The sequence below is a fragment of the Ursus americanus genome, chromosome 3, assembly GCF_024610735.1.
Source record: "Ursus americanus isolate L20-20 chromosome 3, mUrsAme1.1.p, whole genome shotgun sequence".
Lineage (NCBI taxonomy): Eukaryota > Metazoa > Chordata > Mammalia > Carnivora > Ursidae > Ursus > Ursus americanus.
In genome coordinates this window covers 95270058-95294062 of record NC_142129.1, presented here as the reverse complement: position 1 = coordinate 95294062, position 24005 = coordinate 95270058, and the positions used below count along the sequence as shown (strand labels likewise).

General features: G+C 58.0%; 1 protein-coding gene across 10 annotated transcripts in view; it reads left to right on the top strand.

Annotated features, from left to right (window-relative positions):
- The window catches only part of TNS3 (tensin 3), a 214623-nt gene that overhangs the window by 71418 nt on the left and 119200 nt on the right, over nucleotides 1-24005 (top strand). For 2 of the 10 annotated variants that reach the window (XM_045793589.2, XM_045793581.2), the window contains exon 4: nucleotides 2580-2618. The exons of 1 other annotated variant lie outside the window; for it this stretch is intronic. Coding sequence is in view for 1 of the 9 variants with exons in the window: in XM_045793581.2 (XP_045649537.2) it covers nucleotides 2580-2618 (39 nt within the window). In the remaining 8 variants the exon portion in view is untranslated. Of the gene's footprint in view, nucleotides 1-2579; nucleotides 2619-9589; nucleotides 9722-10738; nucleotides 10831-21470; nucleotides 21607-21845; nucleotides 22046-22081; nucleotides 22527-24005 lie in introns of those variants that run through there. 7 more of the 10 variants (XM_045793586.2, XM_045793584.2, XM_045793585.2 and 4 more) reach the window with 7 other exon arrangements.

Below are 24005 nucleotides of genomic sequence, written 5' to 3'. Positions count from 1 at the left end.
TGCCGTCCTGGGATTTTGTGTGAGCCACATCCAAGGGACACGTGCCCACTGTGTCCACTCGAGGATGGTCTTTGCGAAATTAGGTGTTCACTATTCTTGATGTAAACATTCGTTTTATCTGTGCCGACAGGTGGTTCTCCCCTAGGCCACACCCTCTTCTTTGACTTGGCGCTTTTGGTGCCATTTCATTTGCAAGTTCTTTGTAGCCCTTGGACGTTTTCTGTTTGCGTTTTGTAACGGTGCAGGTGCACACGGCAGGTTGTAATCGGTCCTCTGGATCAGAGGCTCCTCCCCGGCACGAGTGCAAGCCTTGAGGCTTGAGGCTTGATGCTTGTCCTTGTTGTACTTAGCTGGGGAGCCTGCTCGTTCCGTCCCAGGCCCCTGCTCGCTCTCCAGCGAAGACTGTAGCTTATGCGGTTTGCCTTGGCGAACATCTCCTCCCTGACGGTGTGTCCGGGTCGCCACCGTGAGGAACGGCAGAGCTCCTCAGAGTTCTCGGCCGTGGATGGGGCTGCAAGGAGGGGCGGGCGTGGGACTTGGAGCCCCGGCTTAGAGCCTGCTCTCGTTCTCTGGAGGGCACCCTGGGGACAGGTGGGCAGTGTCGCCATCCCCCTCCTAGCCTGGGGGGGGTTGTGGGATGCACCGGACCCACCTGCCTTCTGGGTGGAAGATCTGCCGGCTGAGCTTTGTAAGACTCGCGGGTTTCGAGACTGCATAGGACTTTTCCTTTTGCTCTTCCGACACACACACACGCTTCCAGCAGCCAACTGAAAACTAATGAATAGACTTTACGGTACTCTCATTTCCCTCCTGATTTTCCCTGTTGTGCTGTTGCAGTACGGGGTGCATTTGTTACCCTGGGTGAGCGAATACCGATACATTTACCAACGGAAGCCCACAGTTGATATTAGGTTTCGCTCTTGGTGCTGCCCGTTCTGTGGGTTTGGACAAATGGGTCACACATGTCCACCATTAGAGGATCGCACAGACTGTATTCACGAAACATTGTCTGTGCTCTGCGTGTCTCCCCCCCCCCCCGGCCCCCAGCCCCCACCGCGGGCCACCACCCATCTCCTTATGGCCGGCACAGTCTTGCCTTCCCCGGAATGGCAGAGTTGCAATCGCACAGCCTTTCTCCCTGGCGTCCTTGTCTTGGTGATCGGCATTTGAGCTTCCTCTGGATCTTTCCTTTTTTTAATAATGTTCCCTGGCCTGGAATCCAGATAGCGATTTTTCAAAGACGGGAGCCCGGATTCCTTGCACGGCCTTGCCAGGTGTCCCGTAGAGTGGCGCACCGGGCCCCCAGGTGCTGCATGGACACTGCCACATGCAGACGTGACCACCGAGCCCCGCGCTCCGTGGGCCTGCCTGGCCGGCTGTCCCCACCCTGTAGGCACTGGTCTGTAACTTCCCCTATTTCCAGAGACATTTTTTTTTTGTTTGTTTTCGTTTTGTTTTATATTTATTGGTTCACGTATTTCCTCCTCCACTCATCGAGCTTTGATATACACGTGTGTGGACCTGAGGACACGCGTGTCATAAGGATGTGCCTCTGTTTCCAGGGGGTGTTGGTCAGGGCAGGGAAGCCATTGCGGTGCTGGGCAGAGAGGGGCTGTGTGTGGGCAGGGGGTGCAGGTGGGGAGAGGGTCGGTGCCACGGGACAGGGCCCCGCCCCAGACGAGTATATGAGTCAGCCTCCTGCTGGAGTGATGTATGTCCCAGACGAATGAATGACCATGTGTCATATTCCCTGAGGGACTTCAGAAGATAAGCAACAGTTATAAATAGTCTGCATGTCTAGAGCCAAGGTCATGCTGCCACCCACTGTAGGCCACAAGGACAATTCGTCAGATCCCTGGGGGTCTCTCCCTTCCTGTGCACGTTTTTGCTTTGAGGATGGGGGTACCGGGGGCACCGGGGAAGGAGAGCTAAATCCTGCTGGCAGGTGCCAAGATCCTGGCCTCCCAGGACCGCACGAGGCAGGGGTGATCCCCTCACCCTCCAAGAGCCCCGTCTGCCCAGGGATGGTCCCTGCTCCCGGAGTATGAGAGCCTGGCCTGTGCCGGCCTGTTCTGAGCACCCACACTCTGCCTACCTCCCCCGCTCAGATGAGGGGACCGAGCCCCAGAGCCACTCATCTGCTTTCTGTCCCACTTTTGGAAAGAGTTCTAGAAAAGGCGGTCTACTTTGTAAGGAATACGAGCACTGGGTGTGGTTGTGGGGGTGGCTTGAAGACCACCAGGCAGGGCCGCCACCTCCTTGTGGTGGTGCTCCCCAGTTCCTAGCCTGGGAGTCCACTGGTCCTTTGAAATTGAAGAGAAAATTCTGTGCATGAGCACAGGGCGTTTCTCTTGGGGAAGGCTCCAGGGTTTGCAGGAAATTCTGGGAAGGGAGCTGGACTCTGTAAAAGTGAGGAAAAATCTGGATTCTCATAACTGCAGGTCTTGTCTGTCTCTGATGCTGGAACTCTGCGGCCGTGAGCGGCGTCAGGCAGGGCAGCTCTGGGGCCGTGCCTGAGTGGACATCGTGTGGAGTTTCCCTGGGAGCCCCTCTGCTTACCCTGTGTCTTCTCATTGTAGGTGGTGACTCGCCGCTGTGCGCAGGTGTACCTGGGACAGGTGAGTCCTCGCCGTTTCGTGGGGGTCTCGGCTTATCATGTGGGATGTCTCTCTCTTGATGTGGGGCCCTCTTTGGGGCTGTCAGGCTCCCTCTGGACCTCAGACGGGACCTGCTGCACTCACAGAGCCTCTGCACGGACCCCGGGCCTCAAGTACTCACCTTTGCACATTTTCCTTAGTGACCAGAGTCACACCTGCCTTTGCAATATCTGCCTTTCAGATCGCAAATGTCAGGGGTCCCTGTGCTCAGCCTGGGTTTCCTTCTCTGTGATGGAAGATGTCTCAGTCCATTTTCTTAGGGGTAGAATGTGGGCCCCAAGGTGCTCGAGTCGCAGGACGTCCGTGTGCAGCGTGGTGCTGTGGCGTCCGTGTGCAGCATGGTGCTGTGGTGGCCGTGTTGCACAGCGTCTGTGTGCGTCGTGGTGCCGTAGCAGCCATGTCACAGAGCGTCTGTGTGCGTCGTGGTGCTGTGGCGGCCGTGTCGCAGGGTGTCTGTGTGCGTCGTGGTGCCGTGGCGGCCATATCGCAGGGCGTCCGTGTGTGTCGTGGTGCCGTGGGGGCCATGTCGCATGGCGTCCATGTGCGTCGTGGTGCCGTGGAGGCTGTGTTGCAGGGCGTCGGTGTGCGTCGTGGTGCCGTGGCGGCCATGTCACAGGGCGTCGGTGTGCGTCGTGGTGCCGTGGCGCAGGGTGTCCGTGTGCAGTGTGGTGCCGTGGCGGCCGTGTTGCATGGCGTCGGTGTGCGTTGTGGTGCTGTGGCGGCTGTGTCGCAGGGTGTCTGTGTGTAGCGTGGTGCCGTGGCTCAGGGCGTCCGTGTGCAACGTGGTGCCGTGGCGGCCGTGTTGCACGGCGTCGGTGTGCGTTGTGGTGCTGTGGCGGCAGTGTCACAAGGTGTCTGTGTGTAGCGTGGTGCTGTGGTGGCCGTGTCACAGAGCGTCCGTGTGCATCGTGGTGCCGTGGAGGCCGTGTTGCAGGGCGTCTGTGTGCAGCGTGGTGCCGTGGCGGCCGTGTTGCAGGGCGTCTGTGTTGCAGGGCGTCCGTGTGCAGTGTGGTGCCGTGGCGGCCGTGTCGCAGAGCGTCCGTGTGCGTCGTGGTGTCGTGGGGGCCGTGTTGCGGGGCATCGGTGTGCGTCGTGGTGCCGTGGAGGCCGTGTCGCAGGGCGTCGGTGTGCATTGTGGTGCTGTGGAGGCCGTGTCGCAGGGCGTCGGTGTGCGTCGTGGTGCCATGGAGGCCGTGTTGCAGGGCGTCGGTGTGCGTCGTGGTGCCATGGAGGCCGTGTCACAGGGCGTCCGTGTGCAGCGTGGTGCTGTGGCGGCCGTGTCGCAGGGCGTCCGTGTGTAGTGTGGTGCCGTGGTGGCCGTGTCGCAGGGTGTCTGTGTGTGTCGTGGTGCCGTGTACCTGTATCACAGGGCGTCTATGTGGACGTGGGTCTCATGAAGACCTTCCCCAAGGAGGCCTTGCTCATGAATGGGAAAGTGAGTGGCAGGGTTCGGATGGCAGGTGCCCTTTGGCCAGTCTGTGCATCCCTGGGCCCCGTGTCCTCTGTGTGCCTGTGGCCCTCCCACTCCGCGCTCTGTCTTTGGTGCTTGTGGTGACTTATCAGTCTTCAGGTGTGGGAGCAGGTGGCCTCCTTCCCGTCCACCTCAGGCTTTCGGCTCTGGGCCGTGAGTACCCCCTTCTGCACATCTTGCGGCCCTCTGACCCGGCCGCCGTCTGCTCGCTCTGGTTCCGGGGCTTCTCCCTGACGGGGCGTTCACCGGCTCTGCAGGTGTCTCGAGTACCGGGAGCCCTTCCGAGAGGTTCTGGAATAGCCTCATCTTGGCTTGTTCTGACTGTGAGCTGCCGGGTCTGTTCCTGGGGCAGATTGGCGTGGGCGGCCATGGGCCGTGCCGGCAGGACCTGGCCACATCCGGGGGCTGAAATGACCTCATGCTCTGCCTGGGTTGGTGTCTGTGGGGCAGCGGTGCCTTTGGACCGTGTGGGGCCTTTGGGACACAGGAGGGCAGACAGCTCCGTGTGGTCGTCATGCTATGAACGCGTGGCTGTCACCTCGATGGCCATTGTTCTAGAACTTTTCTGGTGCCTAGCCTTCTTCTGTTTATTGCAGGGGCTTTAAAAAGTGGGGAGTCACGCCGGATCCATCTCCAGACTAAAGCCACCAGGCAGTGGGTCCAGGAGGCGAACCTCCCTTTGTAAAGGTTAGCTTAGCTGATGAGATGTGCACACAAGCTGCGTTTCCCAGGGGCCGGCATGGACAGGAAACCGGGACAGTCGGCATGCACCTCGTCATCGAGGAGGGAAGCAGGGACCGGCGGAGAATGTGCGCATGGAGGGGTCATGCAGGGTGTGGGCTGTGGTTGGGGGTGTGTCCTGAGCTGCGACTGCCCCGCGCACATCCCACCTGCACCCGAGTGTGGGGCAGTTACCGCCTGAGAGGGAAGTCGGATGCCACTCTGGAGGGCAGCCTCGCCGGGACCTTCGGCTTTTTCTGGCTCTGCCCATCGATAGTCGATACGGTGTTGAGGCTAGAGAAGCATGACGGTGGCTTTGTTGTCTGTTGGCTTCGCGCTGGGATGGCCCCTGAGGAGCAGGGTCTGCTGGGTTATGACAGGTAGTGGATCCCTCGTGGTGGGGAGCGGTGGTCGGGCCCTCCCAGGCCAAGTTGTGCCTCTGTTCTAAGTGTTTCTGCAGACGCATACGTGTGTGCATATCGACCACGCGTGCTCACATGCACACACAAGTGCAGAACACGTTAGTGATTGCGAGCACGGGGCCAGCATCAGGTCGGGGTCCATCCAGGTCACGATACCTGGAGACCTGTGTGACCTCGCATGGAGCTGTCTCGCGTCTGGGCCCCACTTCCCTCTTCTGTACGTGGGGACGCTGCCACCTCCCTGGCAGGTGCCGTGAGGAGCGGATGGATTAGTGCGTGGACAGTCTGGGCACTGGCTGCGGCACACTGGAGAGACACCAGGTGGGGAAGAGCCTTCTTCGTGGGGCGAATGCGAGGGGCAGCCAGGGTCTCCCGGTGCCCGCGGCCTCTGCGGGTTTGTTTGGTTTTGACCATTGTTCTCTTGCCATCTGGTCGGGGAGAACCGGTTTGATCGGTTCCAGAGTGTGCCATCTGCTCCGCGAGGGTGAAGGAGGGACCTCTTCCTCCTGAGCACCCCGGGAGACGGCGAGGGAGCCCCAGCTGGCAGGGGGCTTGAGGGCCTGTCTGCGGCGGGCCTCACGGAGGGCTGGACGTGCGTCGCGGCAATGACCGATGCTCCGGGCAGAGTGTCGGTGCCTTCTGTCTTGCCCTTCGTTGACTGTCACTGTCCATCCCGGAGGGCAGGTTCATACCAGTGCAGGAGCGGACCTGCACACTCCCCAGGCACACCTGTGGCTTTCCCTGGGACACCCCTCAGTCTAGCAGGTGTGGACTCCCCGTGTGGCCAGGGGTCCTGGGCAGCACACAGCGGCCTTGGCCCAGGGATGGCCTGAGCAGCCAGCGTGGCGACCCTGAGTCGGAGAAGTTCGTTCTTTCAGAGTGGCGTCTGTCCTTGCAAGAGGCCATGTCCCCGCCTGGCGGTGGCCATGTGTGTGGGCACTCCAGGTGGCACCGGAGCCCGCTGGGGACGCAGGTGCGAGCCCTCACCTGGCTGCCGGCGCTCGCACCCAGATTGTTTTTGCTTGGCTATTGTGGTTTCTCCTGCTGGAGGAGACGGGGTATAGAATCGCTTCTGAAATTTGAGTCGGACGTTCACGGAGCTTCTACGGCTGTACTCTTTGTTTAATGAGGGTGAAGACAATGGGTGGTTTCTGTCGCAGGTGACATTAGGCGTCAGGTTACACAGACTGAGGCCAGAGTTTCCAGTCTGGGTCCTGTTAGCTTCACCTGTACGTGCGCGTGGGGACGTCGGGACCTTGTCCAGCATGGTTTGCTTAAACTCACAGAGTTGGAGGAAGTGATCGTGAGTGGTGAGGTTGACACAGCACAGTGTGACTGTTGAGGACATGTGCCCCTGAGCAAACAATGTCTGTGTCACGTTCTTTCCCAGGGGCCATGACGGGATCTCCCAAAGGAATTGGATTATTTTGGAAAGACTGCCCATCGAATCGTACGCTTGGAAGTTTGAGATAGACGGAAAGGAATCCCCTTTAATAATGCTCCCTTTACCTGATTGCAGAATTAGGTAGCCACGACAAAGTTCAGGCTTTCCACCTGTCAAAGATTGGGTGGGAGGCTTTGCCTAGAAGGTTCACTGGAGCACCTGGAAGAGCTCGGCCTCCGCCGCCAGCCCCGGTCCACGGCGGCCTCTGTGCGAATTCTTGTCCTCGTCCTCAGGAAGTGCAGGTCTGTGGTTGGGTGTGGATTATTCCTGCTCATGGACTGTTCCCACGCTGCAGGACACGTCAGAACGCAGACGCAGATCTGCACCAGCACGGCAGGGTCTTAGCCGAATGATAGCCTCTGTTTCTGGAAGTCACACGCTCCGGGAACGTGTGCATGCACAGCTGTGTCTGCACCCACGGCTGGCCCGCCAGGGTCTGTGCACCTCACACGAGCGTCCTTCACCTTGTCCCAATGACGTTGCTTTGCTTCAGGCGGCAGAGACTTGCAAACATCCTTGTTCTGTAATCCTCCCATCTTCAGGAAGCAGAGAAAAGTCTCCGGAGTCCTGCTAGATTGTAGTCAAGCCTTCCACTTGCTCAAACTTAACACCTATGGTTTTGGTAAAAGCCAAGTGAGACCCAGAAATAAAAACACACAATGCTGCATTCCCAGACTTTCACCTTGAAACTTCAGTGATCCAAGAGCCATGCTCCAGTTCAGAAATGGGGCATCAGAGGAGCCCCTGAAGGATCCCCTTTTAAAGGGACACATGGAGTGGATGGCATGAGGGAAACAGGCTCGGTGAGCACACCAGGAGTTGGGCAAGAGCAGGCCAAGGTCACATAGCTGGAAAGGGGGGGGGGTGTGAGGCCGGCGCTCGTGGTGTCCGCATCCTCTCCCTGTGGCTGCTGGAGCACTTGCCATTGCTCCTCAGAGCCTCAGGCTGCCTTTCCCTGGTGCTGCCCATACCCGGCTCTGTGTCTTCTCAGCACGGCGGTGGAGTGTCCCGGTATTATGACTTGAGGCAGAGTGGGGAGTGTTTAAGAAATGCTGAATGCACCTGAGTGGAGCCGTGTTCCCCAGGTTCCCTGTGGTCATGATCCGGACGCAGGCTGAGCTGAGCTCCCTGCGCTGGGGCAATGCAGGTTGCGACTGTGCTTCCCACAGTCCTCAGGGTCCTTTGTGAGGGTTGGGATCGGAATTAAGGTGTGCGGGCCCCGGGCGATGATGTTGGAAGCCAGGATCCCAAACTTTGCTCAGATTCCCTTTCTCATAACAGTGCATTTCACCCCCTCTGTTGACCTGCTCTTGAAGGGAGCAAAGCAAGTGTGGATGGGGGCAGCCCATGGGCCGCTTTCATGCACAGATCACAATGGGCTTCTGGGGTAAGGCAGTGATTTACAGTGGAAAGGAGCACAGACATGGAGTGTGCACCTGCGGGGTGGGGGTGATGACCTGTGTGCCTCCCCAGATTCCCATCTGCCAGAAACCCGGGATGTGGCTAGTTTGGAACGTGGATGTGGGGAGGTCGGGCTGGACTTGTGTCCTCGCGAGCTGAGTGGAGGATGTGGACGCGCGCGGGGCCGGCTTAGGGACGGGAGGCGGCGGCTGGAGAGGTGCGTCCAGCCCGGAGCCCGAAGAGGCTAGCAGGACCCTCCCGCAGCCTCAGAGGGCACGCGGCCCCTCAGCCTTCGTGTCTGTGTGGCTGCCCAGGGGGCAGTGCGTGGGGCCCCTCCCTCCACCTCTTTCAAGTCGCTTAGCGCCCCCCTCCCCCTGGCACTTCTGGGACTGGGTTTGGCCACAGTCCTGGGATGGGGCCATCCTGGGGCACAAGCGCACTCAGTGGTGCCTGGCGGGGCTGGCCATGGACCACGTGGGCCGGACAGACATTGCAGACGTGTGGGGGAACGGGGAGGCTGTTGGTGGAAATAGTTTCAAGGAGGTGCTCTGAAGGGCTTGGGGCTCGGGCAAGGCTGGGAACCCAAGTCCCCTGGAGCTCTCTAGGGAGGGCTTTCGAAGCCCACGCTGCTGACCGGTCGTGGGTAAGAGGCGGCACGGGGTGGGGGGGACCCTCTTCCGTTGACCTTTGCCCCAGGTCTCTGTCTGCAGCTGCTGGCAGGGCCGCCCCTGGGGCCGTCTCCAAAACCTGGTGCGTAGGTAGATTTCTCCGGAAATCCGGGGCCCCTGCCCCACCCCGTTCTAACCACAGGCCAGACTTTGGTCCACACTTGCTTTGATTTCACCATTCCCTCCTGCACCTAAAATAACATCCGGGCCTTCGGCTTTTTCACCCTTGGCAGGGAGAGATGGCCTGCGTTTCCGGGAAAGGCGGCCTGGTGTCCGTCGCCCACGTGGGAAGTCCAGGTTGGCAAATAGGAGACTCGCTTCGCAGACCCTTTGAGGAAGAGGGACAGCCCTCCACGGATTCAAACCCCCCCCCCCCCATGCTGAGCCTCCCCCAGTAAGCCTGGCTTGGAAGCAGGGCCGAGCTAGATGTGGCTGGTGGGCCAGGCCACAGGTGGAGGGACACAGGCAGGGGACACGTTGGTCTGGTGTCAGCTTACCTCCCGCGGGGAGCACGGAGCCTGGTTAATGATTAACACCCACGCTGGCTGCAGGCCGGTCACCCCGGGGAAGGCTGGCCCGGGTCTGTTTCTGTGCTGTGTGCCAGGCCGGCGTCCCCTCGGCACAGCGCAGTCAGCCGCATGGTGCACACGGGCTCAGCGCGCTGAGCTCCCACCCCCGGGCCTCGAACTGCGAGGTGGGCTTGGGGCTGCTGCTTGGGGCCACCCAGGCCCGGCCCTTGGTGTTGACCGAGGCGCCTCCAGCCAGCGTTCACGGCATGATAGGCAGCTTCTCTCCTGGGCAAGGGCCTGAGGAAATGTTTTCCAGGGAATGAGTGTCCCCAGGTCCAAAGGCTGGAATCTGCCGCGGAGAAGAAGGTTCTGGTTGAGTGTTATTTTTTTTTTTCTCTGATGGTGTGGATTCTATAGCAATCACAGGCTGTGAGTGTGGGGAGCACCCTTGGAGGTGGTGGGTGTGTGGGAATCGGGGGAAGTGGCAGTTAACTGCGGAAGGGGAGACTGAGCACTTATATTTTAATGCTGAGCTAGGACAGAGTAACAACATTCTGATACGGTTTATGTTGCCTGAGTGTGTTTTTACCTGCAGGAGGGGTAATCATTAAAAGAAACGCACACAACAGCACCCCCTCGTCCCCCTCCTCCCCCAGCCCCCTGAAAAAATGTAAGTCTGTGCATGAGAGTGACCCTGGCTGCCAGTTTGGGGGCCCAGGTGGCTGGAATCCGATTCCTCCCCAGGTTCTCCATGGCCTGGGGGCCCCACCTCCTGTTTTCTTCTTGGCACGTGTGGGTGTCGGGCTGGCTGGTGTGGCATCTGGGGCGTCCTGGCCTTGCTTGGAGAGTCTCTGTTCAGAGAGCCAGGGACCTAGGACCGGTTTTTCCTTGGGTCTCCCCAAGTGCCTCTGAGCTTTTGGAAGGTCTCCCCCATATGTTCGAGGCACGTCCTGCATGTGGGTGGAAGCTGGACAGGCAGGGGGGCGTCTGCGTCCTGAAAATCAGAAGCCAAGCCAGTTCTGGCCTCCCCGCCATGCTCACACCGTCCTCCTCTCCCGGGAGCACTTGCAGCCTCTTTATTTGCCACATTTATTTTCCTTCGAACATCAGGAGACAATCTGTAGGACACCTGGGTGGCTCAGTCAGTTGAGCGCCTGCCTTCGGCTCAGGTCGTGATCCCAGGACCCTGGGATCGAGTCCCACATCGGGCTCCCTGCTCAGTGGGGAGTCTGCTTCTCCCTCTGCCTCTACCCCTCCCCTGCTTGTGCTTGCTCTCTTGCTCTGTCTCAAATAAATAAATGAATAATTTTCTTTCTTTTTCTTTTTTTTAAAAGAAGCAATTCTATAAAAGGAAAGGAAGAAAGTTCATCCTTGGCGGAAACCGTGTCTCCTCTGGAGGCCCCCCTGTACGGCGGGAATAAGGAAAGTCCCTTGTGGCTGCCTGGAACTCATTACAGTTTGGGGAGAGGCTTCTTCAGGCAGCGGTGGTGACTGGGCAGTCCCCACGCTGGCCCTCTGCCTGTGGGTCCAGCCTCGTGGTGAGCGCTGTGGCCCGTCCTCGGGATTGAATGGGGGTATTAGATGGTAGATGCTTGAGGAGGACCAGTGCAAACGTGGGCCTGAATCCTGTCATAAGGGCTGTCGGCTTTGTGACTTTGGGCTCAGATGTCTTTTTCTGATCTCTGCAACAGACTTTATTTACTTATTTATTTTAAGGATTTTTATTTATTTGAGAGAGAGAGGATGAGTCGGGGGGGAGGGCCAGAGGGCAGCGGGAGAAGCAGACTCCTGTTGAGCAGAGAGCTGGATGTGGGGCTCGATCCCAGGACCCTGGGATCATGACCCGAGCCGAAGGCAGACGCTTCACCGACTGAGCCACCCAGGCGCCCCTCTGCGGCAGACTTTAAATAAAGCAACTGCTTAACAACAACAATAAATAAACAATAAAAAATAAAAACCCAACCCAAACCCGAAACCTCGTTAGTTGCCTTTGAGGGATGCTAGGGGACCAATTTATTCTGAAAAATTGGTAAATAAAGAGAAACGGGCTTTTAACCTTCTTTTCTTACAAATGTACCTCGGGGTTAAACACAGGCAAAGAGGGAAAGTTCCGTTTAAGGAGGAATTCGGGCCAGCAAGTGTTGAGAAAGTGAAAGAGTTAAAATGTGCCAAGTTGCAGACCGCAAGTAACCGAATGGCCGTGACCCTCTGTAACCTCCTGGGTCACAGGAGGAAGCTCCTGGTAGGGTCATGTGCCTCCTCCAAGGAAGTGGGCCTCACGGGAGCCAGAAATCAAACTAGAGCCACCCGAGCCCAGACCCATCCATGGCTTCCAGGAAGCGCAGGGCCAGAGCCCCATGGGAGACTTGCAGGGGAGTCAGTAAGATCCTGGCGTCGGGGAGAGTTTGGCCGGGCAGAAAGCATGTCGGTCATCTCCAAGAACGCTGCAGGAGGAGGAAGGGTCTCTATTGTTACGGAGCCACATCGTCAGACTTTATTTGGAGCTCGATTCCAACAATCTGACTGTAAAAAAAAAAGCTGAAACAGGGGCGCGTGGGTAGCACAGTCGTTAAGCGTCTGCCTTCGGCTCAGGGCGTGATCCCTGTGTTCTGGGATCGAGCCCCACGTCAGGCTCCTTCACTGGGAGCCTGCTTCTTCCTCTCCCACTCCCCCTGCTGTGTTCCCTCTCTCGCTGGCTGTCTCTGTCAAATAAATAAATACAATCTAAAAAAAAAAAAAAGCCGAAACAAAACTTGTAAGACAGGGAAATTTGAACATTGATTAGCAATGTGGTGTGAAGGCATCCCTGCTCATGTACTGGTATTTAGTCGTTGTAGGTTTTTTTTTTGTTTTAAAGATTTTTATTGATTTATTTGACAGAGAGAGAGACAGCCAGCGAGAGAGGGACCACAAGCAGGGGGAGTGGGAGAGGAAGAAGCAGGCTCCCAGCAGAGCAGGGAGGCCGATGCGGGGCTCCATGGAGGGCTTGATCCCAGGACCCTGGGATCACGCCGTGGGCCGAAGGCAGATGCTTAACGACTGAGCCACCCAGGCGCCCCTAGTTGTTGTAGTTTTTTTTTTGTTGTTGTTATTTATTTATTTATTTTCTTATAATAATATTTTTTTATTCTGTTAGTCACCATACAGTACATCCCTGGTTTCCGATGTAAAGTTCGATGATTCATTAGTTGCGTATAACACCCAGTGCACCATGCAATACGTGCCCTCCTTACTACCCATCACCAGCCTATCCCATTCCCCCACCCCGCTCCCCTCTGAGGCCCTCAGTTTGTTTCTCATAGTCCGTAGTCTCTCATGCTTCATTCCCGCTTCTGATTACCCCCCCTTTCTTTATCCCTTTCTTCCCCTACCGATCATCCTAGTTCTTATGTTCCATAGATGAGAGAAATCATATGATAATTGTCTTTCTCTGCTTGACTTATTTCACTTAGCATTATCTCCTCCAGCGCCGTCCATGTTGCAGCAAATGTTGAGAAATCGTTCTTTCTGATGGCTGAGTAATATTCCATTGTATATATGGACCACAGCTTCTTAATCCAGTCGTCTGTTGAAGGGTTGTAGTTTTAAAACCCGGTTTCTCTTCTGAGGATGCCTGCTGATGTGTTGACAGAGGGAGTGATGTGATGTGTGGGGCTCGCGCTGCAATGGTCCAGGCAGGGGCGCAGGTGGGCGGCGGTGAGCAGGTGCCATCTGGAGCTGGGAGCCGGAGCAGGATGCAGGTGAGGGGGGAGCACAGAGCTCAGGGCTGGCCCGGAGCTGTCTCATTACCATACGAACGGCCCACCAGCGCCCCCCTGGCTCGCCATGAGCCTGCCTGAGCATCTTCCTTGTGGCTTCCCGGATGGACCATTGACGTCTGGAAAGAGCAGTCCCCGTGATGAAGTGTTTTGCCGAAAACCTGCTGAGATCATCAGCCCATGACGCGGGGTTGATACAGTGTTTTCTATACCGAGGCGCTTGCTTCATGCCTGCCTTCCCGGGGGCCAGAGCGCTGGAAGAGAGGGTGCCCGTCTCTACAGCGGCCTTGACCTTCTTCAAGCGGGGAGGAAGGGGCCCCGAGGCTTAGCACCTTGCAGGAGCGTAAGGCATCCTCCACGTAGAGACGGGGTCTAAAAATGCGACTGCACTAGACTGTGCTTATGATTCTTTCTGAAATGCTGCTGTGACAGATTTGCTGTGTGGGGCTGTTAGAATGGGGAGGTTTTCCAGATGCTTCTTGCGTGAACCCGAGACGAATGAGTGACAGGTTCCTATAGATTCAGTTGCCGTCCATCCTCCTTATTCGTGGATTTTGTGTGTGCACATCTATGACCTTGCTAAAGTGTGTTTGTAATCCCAAATCCGCCCTCCCTGTGCGTCCGCGGTCACTTGTGGGCACGGGCAGGACCCGCCGAGCACGTCCACAGCTGAGGACTCCGGGCGGCGCTGCCTCAGCCCTCCTGCTCCACATGAACAGCTGTCGTTCCCGAGCTGGATGCAGTGACACATTGGTTTTGCATTTCTGTGATTTTTGTTAGTGGTTTCCCTTGGAAATGGGACCATGCGTGTGTGGGTGTTTCTAGTGGTCTAAGCACAGGGAAGCTGTCTGGCCGGCGCTCACGGTGACTGTGCGAACCCCACGACCTGCAATAGAAGGACTCAGATGCACTGATAAGGTGTTCATTGTGGGTCCTCAGGCCGTTCCGTTGCTGCGTAGGCGCCTAAGAACTCCCTTTACCCCTGACCTGCCCGTCAGAGAGAGTGGACCCCAGCCCGCGTTCGCTGCCTCCCTGTGAGCCCATGGTAGGCAGTTCCCGTGGTGTTTGAGGTGTCAGGGAATGGGGAAGGAGGCCATCCACCGTGGCGCCAGAACTCGCCGGGATCCCAAGTCCGAGCCCTGCTGTGCACACTACCTATGCCCCACTGTGTCCAGTCTGGTCCTCTGCTCCTTCTCTGCAAAGTGACGGGGGGAGGTCTCAGCCCAGTGGGATGCCACGTGGCCGTGGGAGGATGGCACTAAGGCTGCCCCTGGACTGGACTGAGTGTGGGCGCGTGCTGCTGGGACCTGTGTCACTCTCCCTAGGATGGCGACAGTCACATGTCACACGCTGTCCACTTTAAAATAGTTAGGATTTGGGATGCCTGGTTCAGTCTGTTGGGCTCAGGTCATGATCTCAGGGTCCTGGGATCGAGTCCCACATCGGGCTTTCTGCTCAGTGGGGAGTCTGCTTCTCCCTCTGCCTCTCCCCTTGCTTGTGCTCTCTTTCTCTGAAAAATAAAATCTTAAAAAAATAAAAATAAAAAAATGGTCGGGATTTGTAGGTGGTTGTTGAATCCAAAAGTCTGTGGATTTGCGGAATCCTGAGCCTCACTCACTTTCACATTTACTTGTGTCTGAAGCGGACAGCCGTGTCTGTCTGTCCCGGGGCTGGGGTTCCCCTGCCCTGCTTTTGCAGACTCTGCACCCTCAGTGAACCGGCTGAAATTCCCCGTTTGGCCACCTCAGAGTGTTGTGAAAGCTTCACAGGGTGGCCGACCACAGCCGTGCTCTGGGTTTGCCCCGGCCCGGCAGCAGGCCCTCCCGAGATGCGGACCCGCCCTCAGGGCCGCTGCAGATCTCTGCCTGTTGAGGCTCACGAGTTGTCGGTGTGTGCGGTATTTTGTTGAACTCTGCCATGACGGCAGCCAGTGTATCTGGCTAGAATAGGCTTGGGAGTGGACACGGTGGGCTCCTGTTCCGTGTCCGGTCCACATCTTCCGTGTCCACGTCTGGTCCACGTCCAGTGCACGTGCAGGGTGACGGAGGACGTGATACAGGATCAGAGAGGCCAGTCCAGGTGCCCGGCCAGGGGTAGTAGGCGGCAGGCATCGCACTTCTGGAACCAGGGAGGTGACCAACCAGTAGGGCAGCCTGGGATAACTTTATTTATTTAAATCATTTAAATTCTTTTTCTTATGGAAATGTGGTCGACGTGCCACGTGATATTGGTTTCAGGTGTACAGTAGAGAGGCGTAACAGGTCTATACGTTACGCACGCCGTGCTCACCGTGGTAACTGTAGTTACTGTCCCCTCACCACTGACTGTGTTCCCTGTGCTCTGCCTTTCATCCGTGGCTTGTTCACTGCACCACTGGAAGCCTGTGTTTCCCCCTCCCCTTCACCCGTTTGCCCGTCCCCTCTCCCCGCTCTCTTCTGGCACCCATCCGTTTCTTCTCTGTACTTATGGGTCTGATTCTGCTTTTTGTTTGTGCGTTTGTTTTGTTTTTTTAGATTCCAAGTGTCAGTGAGATCATACGGTGTCTGTGTTTCTCTGAGTCATTTCACTCAGCATAATACCCTCTAGGTCCGTCCATGTTGCCACAAATGGCAGGGTTTCATTCTATTCTGCAGCTGAGTAATATTCCTTTGTATATATGTGTGTGTGTGTGTGTGTGTGTGTGCGCGCGTGTGTATGCGTACCACTTCTTCTTTATCCATTCATCCATCAACGAACACCGGGATTGCCTCCATAGCTTGGCTATTGTGCGTAATGCTGCAGTAAACATAGGACTGCATATAGCTTTTCAAATTAGTGTTTTGCTGTGTCCAGTAAGAGGTTCATACCCAAACTATATAAAGAACTTACACAACGCAACACCAAAAAGCAAACAATTCGATTGAAAAATGGGCTGGTGACCTGAATACACATTTTTCCTAAGCAGACATCCAGATGGGGACAGACACATGACAAGGTGCTTTGTGTCACTCATGATCAGGGAAATGCAAACCAAACCAGGATGAACTATGACCTCACACCTGTCAGAATGGCCAGTATGAAAGAGACAAGAAGCAGCAGGTGTTGGCAAGGATGCAGAGAAAGGGGACCCCTCGTGCCCTGTTGGTGGGAATGCAAACTGGTGCAGCCACTGTGGACAGCAGTGGGGAGGGTCCTCAAAAGATGAAAAATGGAAATACCACATGATCCAGTAATAACACTACTGGTATTTATCCGAAGAAAGTGACCTCATTCATTTGGTTCTTGGAGGGCAAGACAGGGTTTAAGTCCAATCGTCAAACGTCCAGAGGCTTCTCTGTGGCTCCAGCCAAGACTCAACTGCCGTTTGCATTCGACATGGATCTGTCTTTTCCTTCTTTTTTTTTTTTAGAGAGAGGGCTGATGGGGAAGGGGCAGAGGGAGAGTGAGAATCCCAAGCAGACTCCCTACTGGGCACAGAGCCCGCCACGGGGCTCGATCTCACAACCCTGAGATCATGACCAGAGCTGAAATGAACAGTCAGACACTCAACCACCTGAGCCACCCAGGCTCCCCGCATCTGTCTTTTCTTGAATGCAGTCCTTACTCTCCAGCGTGTAACTCCACACTCAGTGTTTTTTTTTTGAGAGAGAAAGAGAGAACATGAGTGGGGTGAGGGTTAGAGGGAGAAGCAGGCTCCCCGCTGAGCAGGGAGCCCCATGCAGGGCTTGATCCCAGGACCCTGGGGTCATGACCTGAGCTGAAGGTGGACGCTTCACCGACTGCGCCCCCCAGGCGCCCCACACTCAGTCTTCCATTTATCACCTGCCCTCGTGGTAAATCTGCCCCTTTGTGGTGTTCAGCTCACCATTTACGGGGGGTCTGCACGCATGGTAAGCACTGGGCAAGGTAGGGCTTGAAGTTAGCTGTTCAGTGAATTGCCTCTGTCAGGCAATAATCCGTGGGGATTATATTATCTAACCTGTGGACGCCTCGATCGATACCCAGTCTTACTCGTACGACCCCCCGTTACAGCGTCGACGTCAGCTACGCTGGAAGCATCCTCATGGGGGAGCTGCTGTGATGCCTCATCACCCCGCGCTTTGCTGCTGCTGGTGCTGCTCTGATACTTCGCATTTCTGTCGGTCTCCTGCACATTAACATGTCTCGTGCACGCTGTTTTCCTAGCCTTTTTAACCTGCAGTCGGAAAGGGGAGACTGCCTCTCATGGGGGGTCCTGGGTGCCCTTCTGGGCAGGGGGCTGTTTCCACACCTGGGGCCCTCGTACCCATCTGGCTGCACACAGTCAGCCGCATCCTGTAGGGAGAGGGCAAAGCTGGGAAGGAGCAGGGGGAGCCGGGGAAGCGGCAGGTGGGCATCTCGGTCTTCACACGCGTTCAGTGAAGTCTCTGGAGTGCCGGGTGCTGCGCCGAGCTCAGGAGGGCCCTGCCGTTTCTCTTGTTATGGATTTAGCCTCCTGGAGATACTCGATTTTTGCTCCAAGCTCTGACCTGGGGAGCAGATGTGGGGACACATACACAGGAGCCCCGAGGCATGTTCCTCTCCCCCCTGCCCTACTCCTGGGGCCATGGTTGCCCCATGCCCGCCACCTCGCATCCCTCTTCAGGTTTGCCAAGGCAATTCCCTTCTGGTCCTCTCCTGGCCTTTCGGACATTTGTCCCCTCTGGAGCACAGGTGTGTGCAGTCCCGGGGGTCACAGGACGCGTTCTAAGAGACGGGCTGTAGGAACTTCTCCCGACCAGAGTCGCAGTGCAGATCGGACTTGCAGGTGATTATCCCAAGGCAGCCACGGAGGATGTGAGAAGTTGTAAACCGTGGGGTGTTTGCAGGTGACAGACGTTGGGGCCCCAGTACCGTTCATACATATGGGTTGTGCTCCTGCTCGACGCTGGATAGCACGCAGCTGTTAAAAATTACTTTGTAGCAGAAATTTGAGGATTAGATTATGTTATAAACTTTCAGATCCAACCCGGGCTGGACATCTGACCTCCTGGAGTGTGAAAAGGAGAGAAAAGAGATTGGTGTGTGTAGGAGGCATTGCTGGTCTAAAGCTGGTCATTGGCCCATGCGGTATTTCCGGATTGAAACTCCGGAGTGTAGAGGCCATGTCTAAAAATCAGGGGAAGTGGATTCTCAGTGCTGGTGAAGCTGGGCTGTGGCAGAGGTCACGGTGAATGTCCCGTCGCTCTGCCTGTGTGGGTCCCTCAGCAGGGGCAGCCGGCTTCGGGCCCCGGGCACGGACCTAGGGCAGCCGTGGCCTCCACTGATGAGCCGTGTGACCTTGGTCAATCGGGTCGGGCAGGTGCCGGGAGCTTTATTTCGTCACGGTGGAGGGGGACAGCATTTCAGTGAGGAGTTAAGCTGGCGTGTCCCTGTTGTCCAGTGTGCCCTGCCCCGCGTGCGGTAGGTAGGTTGATGTTATTTGGGGTAGCCTTTGTGGACAGGGTCGATGCAGGAAACTTCTTTCCTGATTTTATCCCTGTTCTTTGGGTCCAGCACCGTATCATCCTCTCGTCTCGTGTCCGGCTCTTCGTTGTCGGAGGACAACTCGGACGTGGAGTCGTCTTAGTGCGGGAGCAGCGTGGTTAGAAACGCCGACGGGGTGTTTCGGGGAGAGCTTGTCTGTGGCTGGGCTGCCAGGAGCTCGTCCAGGGCTCAGGACCGCCCTGGCTGAATGTCTGCCCCTGCTCACAGGTGAGGACCCGAGGGGACAGGCTGTGCCGGTGCCACCAGGACGTCCTGTCTGTGGAGACAGAGCTGGGCTTCGAGCCCAGTTTCTCCTGCCAAAGGCGCTTTCCCAGGTGAAGTGACAGGACACGCTGAAGTGACAGGACAGCGGCAGAGGCACCATTTTGGATGGCGGTGGGGGAGCCCTGTGGGTCGTGTCCTGTGAGTCGTGTCCTATGGGCTGTGTCCTATGGGTCATGGACTGTGTCCTATGGGTTGTGTCCTGTGGGTTCTGTCCTGTGGGTCATGTCCTGTGGGCTCTGTCCTGTGGGTCATGTCCTGTGGGCTATGTCCTATGGATCATGGACTGTGTCCAGTAGGCTGTGTCCTGTGGGCTATGTCCTATGGATCATGGACTGTGTCCAGTAGGCTGTATCCTGTGGGCTATGTTCTGTGAGTCATGTCCTGTGGGCTCTGTCCTATGGTTCATGGACTGTGTTCTGTGGGCTGTGTCCAGTGGGCCGTGTCCTGTGGGCTGTGTCCAGTGGGCCGTGTCCTGTGGACCGTGTCCTATGATTCATGTCCCGTGGGCCCTGTCCTATGGTTCATGGACTGTGTTCTGTGGGCTGTGTCCTGTGAGTTGTGGATAGTGTCCTGTGGGTCGTGTCCAGTTAGTCATGTCCAGCGAGCCGTGTCCTGTGGGCCGTGTCCAGTGTGTTGTGTTGTGTGTGGCTTGCCCACGTGCTCCCACAATCTAGGTCCTTGGACCCCCCACTCTGTCTCTGCACCATCTCCCTCCTCAGCAACGGGACCAGGTCCTGTGGGTGCCACTCCTCTGTCCTGTCTCTCGGTTGCCCAGGCCCCCTGCCCGGCCTCAGCAGCTGCCCGCACTCCTTCCCCTGCCCCCTGGCCTCCGTGGATGGCCTCGGTGGCGAGAAGAGAACCAGCTAATAAAGCAGACGGTTACTGAGGGCATACCTCGTGCCGGGGAGCGTGATCTCATCCGACGTTTCTGTCCCGGGTCATGTTCGGTGAGCATCCCCAGTGTGCAGGTGGGCACATGGAGGCTTCCAGAGGTCAAGTGTCCGTGGCCCACAGGCGTTCTGGAGCACAGCCCTGGCTTGCCGTGTGTGCTGGGGTCCGTGGTGCTAGTGACCCTCTGCCCAGCCCGACACGGCCACTGTCCTTGCACGTGGGAGACGTGTGCGCCCGTGCCTGACGGAACGATCCCCCTCCCCGCAGTCATTCCAGGCCCTGCACCTGGGGGCACTCGAGTCCTACCTGCACCTTCCACGGCCAGGTGTGCCCCTTCGGTTAGTCTTGCTGCTGCTGCCACTAACCCGCCTTAAGAACACACTCAATCCTATCATGCCTCCTCGGAAACCGTCTGCAGGGCTCCTCCTGTCCCAGGAAATGCTCTGACTGGCTTCGGGCTCTAGGAGCCCCGACCGCAGGACCCCCCCCCGCCCCCCCCCAGGCCCTGCACTTTGCAAGCCCATCCTCCCCAGGTGCTCCCAGCACCTCCTGGCCCAGCTCCACCCTGGAAGGCCCGTTCTTCTGCCGCTGGACGGCGCTCCTGTCCCGCAGCCCATCAGGGACACTGCTGTCACCGCCATGCTGTTCTGGGGCGCTTCCAGGCCTGTCCTCCAGCCCAGCGGGGAGCTGTGCGGTTCATCGTGCTGGGGCGATCCCGAGTAGTGGGGTGGTTTTGATGGAGCACACGTGTCCAATGTTGGCCGGGGAGGATGCTCGCTGGATCATCCTGGGTGTGTGTGAGGATAGACGGGCCGCTGGAAGGCCCTGGTCCACCTGCCATGGTCAGGTGCCCGGGGCTGGCCATCCTGGGAACCCCTGTTGTGCCCTTCTCGCTGCGGGGAAGCCGTGGTCCTGGATTGTCTCCTCCAGGCAGCTCAGTGGGTACACCAGGCCCCCTTCCCAGGACCATGAGCCTTGCTCTCAGGGACGTCCGGGTGGGGTGGGGAGCCTCCCTCTTGGTCCACACTTGTCCGCGTCTGAGGATCTCGGGGGCACGGAGCTGGCTCTTCTGTGGGGCCATCCGTGGGGGGAGGCCTGGGCCTCGGGGAAGAGCTGGGACTGGCACTCCCAAGAGTGAGAAATGCAGTTTGTCTCCAGGTCTGCTGACCGGACGGGTGAAGGGATGGTTGACCCCATGCACTCTCTTGGGATGCCCCGCCGTCCTGCAGGAGCTGAGCCGCCTGAGTGAGATTCCGGCCCGTGGGCCCGAGGGCTCCCTGCACATTGGGGCTGGAAGGAGACCCCGCAGGCTCCCCAGGCCCTGGTGCGGGGACGGGATTGTGAGGGCCCAGTGGGACCCAGCACGCCCTCCCCATGTCCTATTTATGAGGAGAGGTGTTCTCGTGATTAAGTGATCGATCAAAATAAAAGAACCCATGTGTGTGAGGCGTCATTATCAGTGAGCCCGCGTGGGTCTCCCTCTGAATGTAAGGGACATGACTGGCCATTTGATAACGAAATCCAGCCAGTTGCCAGTGTAGACCGCGGTGGTGGGGGACAGCGCTCTGCTACAGGCCCTTCCTCTCCTGATTCCGAGTGACGTGTGACCCCTGTCCATCCAGCCTCAGACAGGCCGGGTCCCTGTCCCACCGTCTGACTTATGTCCAGCCCCGTCTCTTTTTGTTTTGGCCTCCGGGAGACTTGGAACCCGAGGGCCATGTGTGTTAGAAGTGAGCCCGCTCCTTCTCTGGTCCAGCGACGCACTTTGACCTTGTTTTTGTGTTTGCTTCGTGGTTTTGTGTGAATGTTAAGGGACAGAAAGAAGGAAGGTGTGGGGAAGGGAGGAGGGCAGGCGCCCGGCACTTGTCAGGCTCAGGATGCTGGCCAGCGACCTGCCAACCCAGGAAGCAGTCCGCGGTAGGTTGGTCTCGGGGCAGGGGGTCTTTGGACACGGGAGACCCCTTGCTGTGTTCCCATGTCAACACCCCCCTGGATGGTGGGTGTTGGTCCCTGAAGGCACGGCCCCGGCCCGGGGAGGCCTGTCCTGCTGGCCATGGGCCCTGCAGGGCCTTGCAAGGGCCGGCTGTGGGCCGGGCAGCCGGTGCCTTTGCCCTGCGTGCAGGCATGCGTGCTGCCGCTGTGGGCTGGGCGTGCCTCTGGCTCCGGGGCCGCTGCCCTTGAGACTTCCCCAGCCGCGGCGGGGCAGGCACCGTCCCACCTGCTCTCGCCCCCGCCGCCCCGTTGGGCCAGGCGCACGGAGCGGGCGCAGGACTGCAAGCAGGGAAGGAGCGAGGCGGTGGGAGGGAGCTGCTTCTGGAAGGAAGGAGAAACCCTGGCCGGGCCCCTCGGCAGCACGGTAAGTTCCGCCGGGAGGGCTCTGTGGGGCCGCGGGCTGCCGCTTGCTCTTGGCACTGGGTCAGGCCCTGGCGCCCCCCCTCTGTTTGCTCACGTCCTTGCTCTGCAGCGAAGGGGCAGTAGGAGTTCCATGTAGCGCCGTGTGGACGCTTCCCCTGCGGGCGGCTTCCTGGGCTGCCCCTGCTGGGGACCCCAGACCTGAGTGCGGGCTCGGTCCCCTGCCCCCCTGCCCTGGGGACCTCCTTCCTCCCTGCCACCGGCCTTCCGCGGCGTCCGTATGGTGCAGAGCAGCCTACGCACCCCAGAATTCTGAGTATTTGGTGACAACCACAGATAAAATCTCAGACGGAGCGAGACCTTGGCTTCTCAGAGAGGAGCGTGGGGACAGAGTGACGTTATTGTCATTTCCTAACTTGAGCCTGGTATGTCTTTCCTGGACGGGAGCTGCTGCTCGGGGTTGAGAGCGTTAAGAAAAGCTCAAGGTGGGTGCTCCTGATAATGACTGTTTCTAGCCTTCTCCTTCTGGAAGGGAGAAGTGTCTGCCTGTCTGTGTGTACGTCTGTTTGGCTGGCTGGCTTTGGGAAGGTCGCTTGCTGGAGTCTTGTTTCTCGGGTGGCATACTGGTGCCGTGGTCTTGCCGGGCACTGCGTGCGGTGTGGATTCCTAGGGGGGCTGCCTTTCGGGGGTCAGTCTCCCCCGCCCCCAGCCGCCTGGCACCCAAACGCAGCCACTGTGTGCGTGGCTCATGTTTATTTAGCGCTTGTGTTTTGGACAGCTGCTGTTCTTAGCCCTGTACGTGTGTTTCCTTAATGAATCCTGCCGACACCTCCACTTTCCAGAGGAGGAAACTGAGTCACAGAGGGTTGCGTCAGTCTCTCCAAGGTCAGGCGGCCCGGGGAGCTGCAGGGCTGGCTTTGGACCCAGGCCTCGGCATGGGAAGTGCTTGAGCCCTGCTTTGCGCCTGCCGGGCGGTGAGTGAGGGAAGTACCTCCAGGTGTGGTGGCTGAACGTGGCTGGCGTTGCCTTTGAAAAGGGTTTTCCATTTACTTTTTGCCGTTTGCCCATGCGGCACGCTTCCGTGGGTGCCTCCTTCCCGAGGGCACAGCCGGCCTGCTCCCTGCCCGGCCCCTGGCCCGGGAGCCCTGCTTCCTTGTAAATCTGGCTTCAGTTACGCAATCGTCCCTTTTGTTCCTTGTTACGGAACCGCGCCGCTGTGGGTTTCAGGGCCCCGTCAGCACGGCGGGGTGCAGCACCCAGGCCCCGCGGCTCCAGGGCCCTGGCGACCTCCCCATGTTTCACACCTTGCAAAGGGGCTTTCTTTGCTCTTCCCCCAAGAGCCAGAGAGGGTGAGGGGAGGCGGGAAGCAGGGGTGCATGCAGCCTTCCCTCTCCAGCCCAGGGGTCCCGGGGCTGCCCTCCTCTCCATGTGAGCAGGAGCAAGGGGTGAGCTCCCTGGTGGGCTCAGCGGTCTACCTGGCCAAGAACACCCTGCCCCAGGTCCCTGTCTTCGGGGACAGGGATGCTCTCGTGGGGCTGAGCGGGACATTCCAGGGGAGAGCACTAGCGGGAAGGCTGTTAGTGTGGCCCCCCCTGTCCGTGAGCAGAACGCACATCGGACAGCTTTGGGGAGCCGTGCTGTTCGTGAGCCTTCCTCGGTCTCCGAGGTCTGTGCTTGTCCACAGGGCTCTGCAGGGGACAGTCTCTTTCCCCCAGTGTCGACGATTCCATGTCATGACCTTGCCAAGAAGGACGTAACTTACTACTTTTCATCCTGCTACTCTTTTAGGTGATAAGTCTGTCCAGGCCACTCTGGTACATTGCCTTTTGTTATCCTAAGACTAAAGCTAACCAGGTACTTATTACCAAAATGCAAAAGCAGGATCCCTGTGCCTCTAACACGGCCAGATCATCTGTCAGACATGTTGGGGTTGGCGGTTGGCTTCTTCCCTCCTTCCTCCTGCA